The sequence below is a fragment of the Microcebus murinus genome, chromosome 1 (assembly GCF_040939455.1).
Source record: "Microcebus murinus isolate Inina chromosome 1, M.murinus_Inina_mat1.0, whole genome shotgun sequence".
NCBI lineage: Eukaryota > Metazoa > Chordata > Mammalia > Primates > Cheirogaleidae > Microcebus > Microcebus murinus.
Genome location: NC_134104.1, coordinates 117,609,788 through 117,621,123, shown reverse-complemented (window position 1 = coordinate 117,621,123; position 11,336 = coordinate 117,609,788). Strand labels below are relative to the sequence as shown.

Here is an 11,336-nt window from a genome sequence, read left to right as displayed (position 1 = left end):
TTTACGTTGTACCCAGTGGGTAATTTTTCATCCCTCCCCTCTTCTGAGTCTCCAGTGTCCATTATGACACTCTGTATGACCATGCATACCCATAGCTTAGCTCCCACTTATAAGTGAGAATGTGCACTATTTCATTCTTGAGTTACTTCACTTAGGATAATGGCCTGCAGTTCCATCTAAGTTGCTGCAAAAGACATTATTTCATTCTTTTTTTATGGCTGAGTAGTATTCCATGGTATTTATGTGGCACATTTTCTTTATCTACTCATCAGCTGAAGGGCACTTAGGTTGATTCTATAGCATTGCAACTGTGAATTGTGCTGTGATAAACATAGAAGTGCAGGTATCTTTTTGATATAATGACTTGTTTTCCTTTGTGTAGAAACCCAGTAGTGGGATTGCAGGATTGAATGGTAAATCTACTTTTAGTTCCTTGAGGAATCATCATACTGATCTCCACAGAGGTTGTACTAATTTACATGCCCACCAACAGTGTGTACGTGTTCCTTTTTTATTGCATCTGTGCCAACATCTATAGTTTTTTTTTTTTTTTTTGAGACAGGGTCTCACTTTATTGCCCAGGCTAGAGTGAGTGCTGTGGTGTCAGCCTAGCTCACAGCAACCTCAAACTCCTGGGCTCAAGCAATCCTACTGCCTCAGCCTCCCGAGTAGCTGGGACTACAGGCATGCGCCACCATGCTTGGCTAATTTTTTCTATATATACTAGTTGGCCAATTAATTTCTTTCTATTTATAGTAGAGACGGGGTTTTGCTCTTGCTCAGGCTGGTTTCGAACTCCTGACCTTGAGCAATCTGCCCACCTTGGCCTCCCAGAGTGCTAGGATTACAGGCGTGAGCCACTGCGCTCGGCCTGCAATGAGTTTTTGGTGATTCCCATCAAGTTAAGTTAAAACCCAAGGGCTTGTCCAGGTTGCTTATGCACAAATAGACAAAGGAGTTCTTTGTAGTTAGGGATGCTAGAGAAAGAGGCTGTTGAACAGCCTTCTTCAGTTTACAGAAAGCCTGTTTATATTTGGTTTCCTGAGGAGAGCGTTTCTTAGTGAGGACCTAGTCAATTCCCACAGAGACATTTCAATCTGAGAAAAATTGCAGCACCCATTATCTGTACTATCCAGTTAAACCCCAAAATACCATAAATTGTCTTTTGTGAGGGGTCTAGGATATTGTAGTCTTTGGACTATCAGGAGAGAATGTTCCCCTCCTCCCCCCCACCAGACAGGTCATACTCTAAATAATAGACTGTGATTTGGCAAACATTGTAACATACCTTTTGAAACTTTGTGTCTTTTTTCTGCTAAGGCTGGGAGCAGGTAAGTGGAATCCCTTTTATAGGCCTCTTGGTTATCTGAAGAAAGTAGGAGATTATTTACACACTGTGTTGGAATTGATCACAGGGAGAATTTTAGATCTTTTAAGTCCGGATTGAGGACCTGGGAAAATTGGAGGAGGCTCCAGTGAACTCCTGAGGTATGACTGTTCAGGTACATTATTGTCTTTTCTAGCCGAAGGCAAAAAGGTGTTGACTATCTTGGTCAGAAAGGAATACTAAAAAAGGCAGAGCAAAGATCCACTATAGTGAAGCAAATGGCTTCAGGTAGAAATTGATGACAGGGTGGTATCTGAATCAGGTTCTATCAGGAAGTGATGTATAAGGATTTTGTTGATGGCCTTGAGGTCTTGGATAGATCAATATTCTTGTCTGCTTTGTTTCTTTACTAGCAAGATGGAAGTGTTACAAGGGCTAGTATAGGGTTTGAGAAGACTTTTGTATATAAGGACTTCAACCGTAGGTTTGAACCCCTTGGCTTCTTATTGAAGAAGTTTGGGTAATGATTTGGTAGGATCTCCCTGAACTTTAATAGATTCTGCCCCAATTGTTTTTTTTTTATGTCAATGGAATTTCTAGCCCATAGGAAGTTAGGCATAGTGTCAACATTTTTATCTGAGTTATGCATCAAATATAATAGAGAATTCAAAAGTATATCCAGAACAGACACAACTTAATTATGAATAGAGGAGTCCTCTGAAAGCTCAAAAAATAGTCTGTGGTGTGCACTTAATATTTCAGTCCCATGTGCAAACTAAGTCTCTCCCTGTTAAATTTGCAGGTGTGTTATCACAGAACAGAAAGGAATATTTTCAGGTAAGGGCCCAAGTGTTAAAGGCGGGGAGATAGGGAGAATCTGTGTCATTTGAGATACCACCTGTGTAGTGCAGTTTCTCCAAGGAAGAAGCTGCACAAAGGTAGCAGCATTTAATATAGAAGTAGTGCCTGGCCTGGTGGCTTGCATCTATAAACCCAGTTACTTGGGAGGATATAGATGAAAAGATTGCTTGAGCTCAGGAGTTTGAGGCAGCAGTGAGCCGTGATCATGCCACTGTACTCCAGCCTGGGTAACAGAGACCTTGTCTTTTAAAAAGAAAAAAAGAAATAGCAACGCTTTCATAGGAAATATTTTGGATATTGCTTTTGGGAGACTTTGCCTTACTTTTCAGGCTTTTCAAAGGTTTACTATGGAAAGAGAGATCCTGTAGGGACCTTTCCAGACCAGTCCAATCAGCTTTTGCCATCCAGGATTTAGCATCTGTAGTTCTGACCAATATGTGTATGACTTGATTTAAGTCAGGTAATTCTGTGTTGGATGTACCCCAAAGAATTCCAAATTCTTCTATGAATATTTGCTGTTCTTGTCTTGATTTAAGGAAACTTATAGCTCTTAATTCAGCTCAGGTCTAAGGTTTAAATTCTATAGTGGCTGAATACATGGCTCCTGGAGGGATGGATCTCATGGAGGCAAATGGCATTTTGGGTTTTTGGGAAAGTTGTTGGGAAAAAGTAGGGGTCCTGAACAAGGGCAGCTGGTGGGAGGAGTTGATGGAGGTAAGGAGGGAGATAGATTGGAAGGATAAAGGGCAGATGGAGATCTAGATACAGGAGGGAACTGGAGGACAAGGATCCAACTTAAAAATGCTGCCAATCAGACCAGAGAAATCTTATTTTTTTTTTTTCCTTAAGTGCCTCACAAATGGATAATTTTGTTTAAGTTAAATATTCTTCACAGTGGGCACTAAAGGCCCAAATCATCCATGCTGAAATTATGCTATTTAGAGAGTCAGGCACAAGAAAAGGATTGCAATGAGAATACATGTAAGAAGCAGGCATTTTTCCTGGAAGAGGAGAGGATTTATATTTAGATGACCCTGTAAAAGCTGGCAATGGTCAGTAAAATGTGATGCATAATAGTTGAGGCCTTTGAATGTAGACTTGACAGTCTGCACCCCATGGCAGGTGGAAAACCAGAAAGAGAACTCTTTCTGAGTCAAAGCCAAACTCTAAGGACAAAAAATCAAAATAGTTCTTTCCTATGATGCTGAGTAGAAAAAAAATAGAAGAATAAATAAAAAAGAAAAAATTAAAAATCAAAACAGGAGAACCTCATCCAGTTTTAATAGGTGATCCACAGCAAAGTTTTTCCAAATGGATGCCAGGCTGGTGAGAACTGCAAACCCAGCAAACTGCAAGGATGGCCTGAACAACAGGCTTTTAGGGCCTATGGCTGTGTTCTGCCCTGTGATTTTCTTTCTTTTGATGAAGGACACTTTGGGATAGCATGACACAAAATGGAAACACAAAAGTGAGCAAAAGGGGATGAAAAGAAATGGCTTGATTCCACCAAGGCTGCCAAAGAAATAGAACTGATAGCAAAACTTGGGTACCAAACTGAGAATAAATAGACAAGGATCTCAACATAGGGAGAGTTCAGACCTGATGCTGACTTACCACACTGGGTTATCTGGACCATATCTCATTGGGGCCTCCAAGAAAACTGCAAATAAACAAAGTCCACTCAAATGAGAACGAGCAGAGGCTGTTTATTTAGAGCTTGCAAGGGAGTCAGCCCATCATTTGTAACTGACAGAGACTTATAGGCAGGTAGGGGAGTAGGAAAGGTTTACAGTGAAAAAAGGGAGGGCTTCAGGTATGTCTGATTAGAAGTTGTTGGCTCAGAGAAGCTGGAAGTAGGCTAAGTAGAGCGGGGCATCCTATTTGACTGGTTAGTTTTGTGCATCTTGTGTTTTAGGCATAGCATATTTGGCTTTTTCTGGTGTGTCCTGAGTTGGAAGTAGAGGTGAAAATTAGAAAACCTTGGAGTTATTGACCAAGTCTTGACCATTTGGGGGCCAGTTACTGCAGACATTATGTTTGTTTTTTGGGATGTTTGCGGCAGAGGTTGTGGGTCAGAGTTGTATTAATACTATCATGTATGGTCTGGCCATTGTTTTATTTTTAGTGTCTCAAATCTTACTATCCCCATGGCTACAAGGAGTCCAGCTCTCTAATGGCACCTCCTGGCCTCACCCTGGCCTACTGAGCTCCTCAATGATACTAATGTCTCTCCAGTGCATTCGTTATTGCTTTGTTACACAATGTCCCTCTAGGTTCTCCCACATATCATAGTAGCTAAGTACTTTATGCCATAGGTAGTATATCAGCTGTACCACAACTTCTCTGAACCTTTGATCCCTTCTTCTTATGTCTACCCTGGCAGTTTTGGCATTCCTACTTAGTGTGGGGCATCCTTTACTCCAAGTTTCCAAGAGTCACCTGTCAGAATGTTAGCCTTGTCTTACAGGGTCCTTGCCAGGGTGTTAAATCCTGCATCATGGGAGAGTGCTTCTAAATTGATAAACTTTCTCCAGGCTGATATTTGGCACTATACCTGACTACTGCTGGTATATGTTGGGTGAATCCTGCAGCTCTTTCAGGGCATATATAGTCCCCTTCATTATTTACAGGCCCAGTATTTCCCTGGCAGGGTTATGTTGTGCTTACCTTCAGTTACTGGCCTTGTGGTGAAGAGAGGAGGTGAGAGTAGATCCTCAGGTGGGTGCATTTCGGCTTGCTAGGCAGAGGTTTCTGCATTATTTTACATAAGAGAGGAATGCCAACATTTAACAGAGAGGAGAAGGCCACCTCTGTAGGCCCAGAGGATTAAGAGGGGTTTAGTGACTCAAGATGTTCAAGTATCTACCAAGTTGTCTTCATCTAATGTCTCAGGGCCCAATTAGGCCTTGACCTCACCTTTGTAGACTTGCCTAGTTTGAGAATTCAAGCTCTTATGGTATTCCACTATTCCTACAGTAAATCCAGGGCCAGATCCTCAGTTGTTTTTTGTTCCTCTTTAGCTCTAGTACATGAAAGGCTATTTGTATAATGCCAAGGAGACTGTCTGGATCTCATATTTAGGTTTTATTTGTAGTTAATCACTCTTAGCCTTTCATTCTCTTTCTCAAATACATTGATTATCCCAGAAATAGCCATTCAATTCAGTTCCACATTATTTATAAATATTACTTCTTACAATTACTCTGTGCCCCAAATTGCTCAAATGCCCGGGATATTGCCAATGGCAGTGCATATCCTTCTACCAGTGTTCCAATTAGTTCAACATTGATTAAGATCTTATCTGCTTTGCTGTGACATGCCATCAGCTATTCATGCTCCATGGTTCAGCTTTGAAATCCATTTTAGTGGCTGCTTCCTATGGTAACTCCTGGCACCAGCTATCTTAAATTGGGTTGGGAAGACTCTGAGATGAAGATTTGCATGGAGGAACTTGGGGGAAACAGAAAATATGACTGGATTGATGGAGTTGTTGAACTAGGATGCAGCTGCAACAAAGGCCCCAGCTAACTTACTGGGAGTCCTAGAATTGGACTTCTTCAGAGTTGTCTTGACTTGAAGCAAGTGGGATGGGCTTGAATACCCCCTGTTTGAACAGTACTTGGAGTGAACTACCACAGATGCTGAGGGTGGTTCCTGGAGAGCACTGAGTCAGCAGCCAATACTCCCAGCAGTCCTGATAGGGATATGGACAGTCCAGTCCAGCATCGCTACTGCTATGAAATTGGAAATTGGGCCATGTGTGATTACTTAAGGACGAGAACTGTGATTTTTGAATTGCAAATTGTATGAGCTCCATAATGTTTGGCTCTAAGTTTTAGATCTTAGAGAATTAAGCAGAGGCAAATGGAAAATTCAAATATGGGGAAGAAAATGAATTTTCATTCAAAATGCATCTATAAATCAATCCCCCCCCCAGGGGGAAATCAGTGCTGTTAAATGCTACCAAATAATTGGAGATTTTATGCCTGGGGAAATGTAATTATTGATCTAATTAATATAGAATTTAAAATAAGAATGTTTAAAATGAGAATGTTTAAATGCTTCTAGTGACAAAGGAGACATCTGTGAAACAAGAAGTTTATGTGACATTGACCAAAAGTTGTGAAATAAGAGCAAGTAGATACAAAATCAAGTAAGTAGAAGTCTCCAAAATGGAAAATGCAGGCTTTGAAATGAACAGTTTTATAAGAAACATAAAATTCTGAAAACAGACAATGATAAAATCAGTTAATTGGAAGAGAGAAAGTATGTTATGATAAAGGGTATGAAAATGTAATACAGATATTAAGAGACATGGGGGAGGGCATTGATTAAGTAGCACTACCATTTCCCTATCAGGAGTTCCAGAGATTGGAGAAAGGTTCAAAGGCCCAAGAAATAGTATCTCTTTTTTTTTTAGATTCTTTTTTTTCTCACTTCCAAAGACTTTTTCCATCTCATTTTTTTTTTTTGAGATTCTAAGAAAGAATCTATTTTCCAGATTTAGAAAGCTCACTGAGTTGCAGTTGGCAAAAATCTACCACTTAAATATGTCAGATTGAAACTACGGTATATTACATCAAAGTAAAGAAAAATATTAATGGAAGCAGCCTAATCCTGAAAAATGGGATGATAATACAAATGACAGACTTCTCACATGCAGCAATAAATGGCAGGGAAAATAATGTACTAATATCTTTAAAGTAGTGAGAGAGTATAGGATTTCAGAATTTCAGACCCAGCTAAAATACTGCAAGTTTAAAGGTATGATTTAAATGTTTGCAGCCAAACAAAATGAAGATTTGCCACACAGGCCATAGCTGAAGGAATTCTTAAAATGTATACCTTGGTAAGAAGACAAATGAGAACAGAATGAAGGAGTAGAATGCAAAAATAGAAGGTGGGCAAAGAAACTGGTTGGTATTAATGTTGGTATTAATAAATCTAAATAGCTGGGGGGTGGTGGGGGACAAAAAAAGAAAATAAATCTAAATTATTAATGTTAAACAGGAAAAAAACCTAGCATCTCAATGATTTTAGTTTATCAGTAATAATTTATTTCCTTGTAAAAATATGAGGTAACCCTGGCAAAATAAGCAAATTTTAAAATTAGGAGTGGTATACATGGTTATTTGGAAAAACAAAAACAAAAACGAAAACCAAACAAAAACCAAAAGCACAAAACAAAACAAAAAACTAAGGATGGAATTAGAATTGTATAAAATAATATGGAATGGCAGAAATATAAAGGTACTTAGTAGTTAGAAGTTCTATTAGCACAAACCACATGAACTGATTTAAAAATAAACTATAAAGTCACCTTATATATACAGAACAATATTTCTTAAAATTTAACATTTAAAACCTTAATGGACCCTGCAGTTACTGTCTTTCTCTTTTCACCCTTCTCAAGTCCTCTGAAAGGCATCCAATTTTTAATTAAGGGCATCCAATTTTTTTAATCCTAAGCCTGATATCATTTGCTCTCTTGTCAGGTTTCTGTATGTACCCCAAAGGTTCCATGTAGTTATTGTATGTATACATGCAAACAATGAAATGCCAACATTTAAAACAATTTGATAAAGTTTTTGTAGTCACTTAGTCTCAAACAAAACAAAAACCCAACACTTTTTCCTGATCAGAAAGACTGAAAATTAACTGCTTCAGTAAGTTACATGATTGGTAGACAACCAATCATGTACACTAAAGATCACACTTTATGGTAAAATTTAGAAGCATTAAAACAAGGCATAAGACAGGAATGCCCCTGTAAGAATGCTCCTATCAACTATACCATTCAACCTGGACTTGAGGTATTATCCAAAATCCAGGATTAAGGGGAAAATAAGATATCCGAGGCTTGTCAAAAGATACAATATTCCCATTATTTGGAGTTATTATTGTCTTTGTCAACCAACCAAGAGAATCTATAGGTAAACCATTAAAGAAATTCAGTAATTTTCTTCCATACAATATCAACATAAGATACAAATTATTTCTATATGCCAGTAACAATGTACAAAATATATTCAGATCTTAGAACTACAAAAACACAGAATTATAGAATTATAAGCTTTTCTAGGACAAGAGAATTATATTAAAAATATTCAAGAAGAAATGAATGGAAAAGAGCTATTTCTAAAAGGTGGTGAAGAAACCCCATAAACCCAACAATATAAATTGTTTGCTGACATTATCATTGAAAAAAGGAGGGCACATGATCATTTTTCCGAGTTCTGTGCTTGTTTTGTAAGCAACAAACATTTTGTACATGTACAACTAATCCCTAGATCCCCCGAATACACTAGGGCCACCATAATAAAAAGGTCCATGGTGAGAAATGGTCATAAACTAGTAAGGGCCAAAGCCCATTAAACAAAATAAATTTAGTAATTAATTTGGGAGAAAAGGGATGCAGCTGTAGGATGCTGGGGAAAGGGTACATTTTTAGAGAAAAGTGCTGTAGCTGAAGTTTAAAGCAAAACTAGGGGAAATGGAGCTGCCTAAGGGTGATGTTTGTGGAAAAAAAGGGCCGTAGGCAGCAATCTCAAAGTCTGCAAGCAGACTGTTTTTCAAACACTGTATTTTTTTTTGCTAAGGTGATCTTTCCAACATTCTAGTCTGCCACTCATCTAAAATTTTGCAATGCAGGCTGCATCAAAAAGGCATCTGTTTGTTGTCTAAGCGTGGAGATCCTTGCAGGTTGTGCAGGGGTACACAGGGCTCGCCTGGACCCAAGCAGGGTGCCAAGGGAGTGTGGGACAGTTCATTCCTGGAACAAGCATCTCCGGGCCTTGCACGGAGGGCGGGGAGACCGCGGAGAGCGCTCTGGGCACACGTGGGGACCTGGACTTGGGGAGGGAGGTAGAGGTTGGAGTGGTGAGCTGGGGAAGGGGTCCAGAAGGTGGAATTCCAGGTCGAAGATGGGGCGTGGGCTGCGTCTCCCTGGACTAGGGCTGGGGACCAGAAGACTGGGCTCTGGGATGGGGCCCTGAGGGTCGGGGCTGGGCACCCTGCTAGCGCAGGGCTGGCGCTCAGCGGCTGAGCCTGCAGGAGGGGCCATCCAGGACGCCAGGAACTCGGGCTCCGCGCCCTCCTCGAAGGCCTCTCGTAGGGCGGCGAGCTCCGCGACGGATGCGTGGAGGAATGCCTGCTCGACGACGACGTCGTCCCCGGGAGCGCCCAGAAAAACGCCGCCAGGCGAGTCGCCCCGCCCTGCCGAGCCTTCGTCGCCCGCGCCCAGGAGGACCTCGGGGACCAGGAGGAGCGTGTGCCCTTGCAGGGATACTTGCAGGACGGAGGTGGGCGCGGGCTCCAGGACCAGGTCGACGTCGTCCAGGGGCACTTGCAGGGCACAGCCGTCGGCCAGCACCACCACGGAGGTGGGGGCGTCCGCGCCCGGGGCGCCCGCCGAGTCTCCCAGGCTGGGGACCGCGCCGGGCCCGAGGCCCGCTGGCTCCTCCAGTCGGCGGCGCTTGGCAGGGCCGGGTCCTCCGTGCTGCGGTCCCCAGCGGGGCGCGGGGCAGGCGCTGGGGCTGTGGGGCCGGCTGCCCATCACGTCGATGGCGCGGCGGGCGGCGCTCCCGGGCCTGGCGGAGAACTGGGGCGGCGCGGTGCTGCGCGCGGTGACAAGTGTCAGTGACAGGTGGTGCGGGCCGGGGCGGCCGGGGCGCAGGGCGGCGCGACGCGGGCGAGTCCTCCGAGCCTCCCGGGAGGGCCGCCGTCCGGGCTGCAGGGGAAGTGGCGTCCGCGGCTGGTGCCGGCCTAGCGCGCCCGAGTCTTCGGCCTTCCTCGCCAGGTCCGGATGCGCACTGAGGGCAAGTTGTGCTTCGAGCGACGCCGGCGGAACCGAAGTCGCAGAGCGTCGCGCTAAGTCCCGCCCCTTCGAGGCTCCGCCTAGAGACGGAGGTTTGTGCGGGCCAATAGCAGTGGCCGTTTCTGGCAGGTCCCTGCGGGGCAGTACTTTTATAGGCCTCCAGGGGGCGGAGCGGCTGTGCCGCTCGAGGGCCCGTTTCCAGGGTCAAGTACTAGGCTCTGCTTGGGTTCCCCTCAGTTGGGGAGTTAAGGATTGTTTGAGGGTCGCATCAAGCTAGTAGAATGGCAAATCAGGACGCCGATCTCTAGGCCCCGCCTCTCCCACGCTACGCTCCGGAAGAGCTCTCATATTTTTGGCCAATAGTGGCCTGAGTTTTTGGGTTCAGCTAAGTTGTAAATCATTGCTACGTCCTTTTTCACAGGTTTTGAACCGGAAAGTAAAGCTGTCATCCTGTGTGATGATATTGTCTGCATTGTCTGTTTATTACGCTAGTCAGTCTATAGTAATTACAGTGGTCCCTTGGTATCCGCGAAGGATTGGTTCTAGCCCGCCCCCATACCAAAATCTGCGGGTGCTCAAGTCTTTTATATAAAATGTTTAGTATTTTCATATTACCTATGCACTTCTTCCTATATACTTTAAGTGATCTGTAGATATAATACCTCAACTATGCAAATAATAATACCTCAACTATGCAAATAGTGATTATACTGAATTTTTATGTATATTGTTTTTATTGCATTTTTAAAATCTTTTTTCCCCAAGGATGTTTGTTATCCTGTTATTTTAATCTGCAAATGCGGAATCTGCGGATCCTGAGTGCCGACTGTATTACGCTGCATTAGTTGATGTTTGCGTTGATCTAATTTGACCTGAATTACAATTCCAAGCTTAGTTTTTCCTTAGCCCAATTTACAGATGTTGAAAATGTCATGCAGAAGGGTTAACCAAGTTGCCCAGGAGCCCAAAACCAGCACAGCTGAGTGTGGTTTGTGTTGTTCTACTTAAGATGACACAGGGTCACAGTGTCCGTGCTTTTGATATGCATCAGCTTAAAGGCACTTCGGCCTGGTGTATCAAGGTGGCTAAAGGGAAGGTGTGACTTAATTCCTCATAATGTTAATAGAAGAAAATATCCAAGACTGATTTTGGAATAGATAATATTTTCAAGTGGTTACAGAAGACAACAAAGCCTTTCCTCCCATCCTTGTCTCTTAACCACGGGATTTCTTGGCAGTGACCATTATTATAATTTAGCATTCCAGAATATTTTGTGCATTTAAAAGCAAATCACAGGCCGGGCGCGGTGGCTCACGCCTGTAATCCTAGCAC

General features: G+C 42.8%; 1 protein-coding gene across 1 annotated transcript; it reads right to left on the bottom strand.

Moving 5' to 3' along the window:
- Positions 1-8,954: 8,954 nt before the first annotated feature.
- Positions 8,955-9,743, bottom strand: LOC142876554 (proline-rich protein 23B-like). Its single transcript, XM_076010779.1, has one exon. The coding sequence runs from the start codon at positions 9,741-9,743 to the stop codon at positions 8,955-8,957; it is 789 nt and encodes a 262-aa protein (XP_075866894.1).
- Between the last annotated feature and the right edge of the window lie 1,593 nt (positions 9,744-11,336).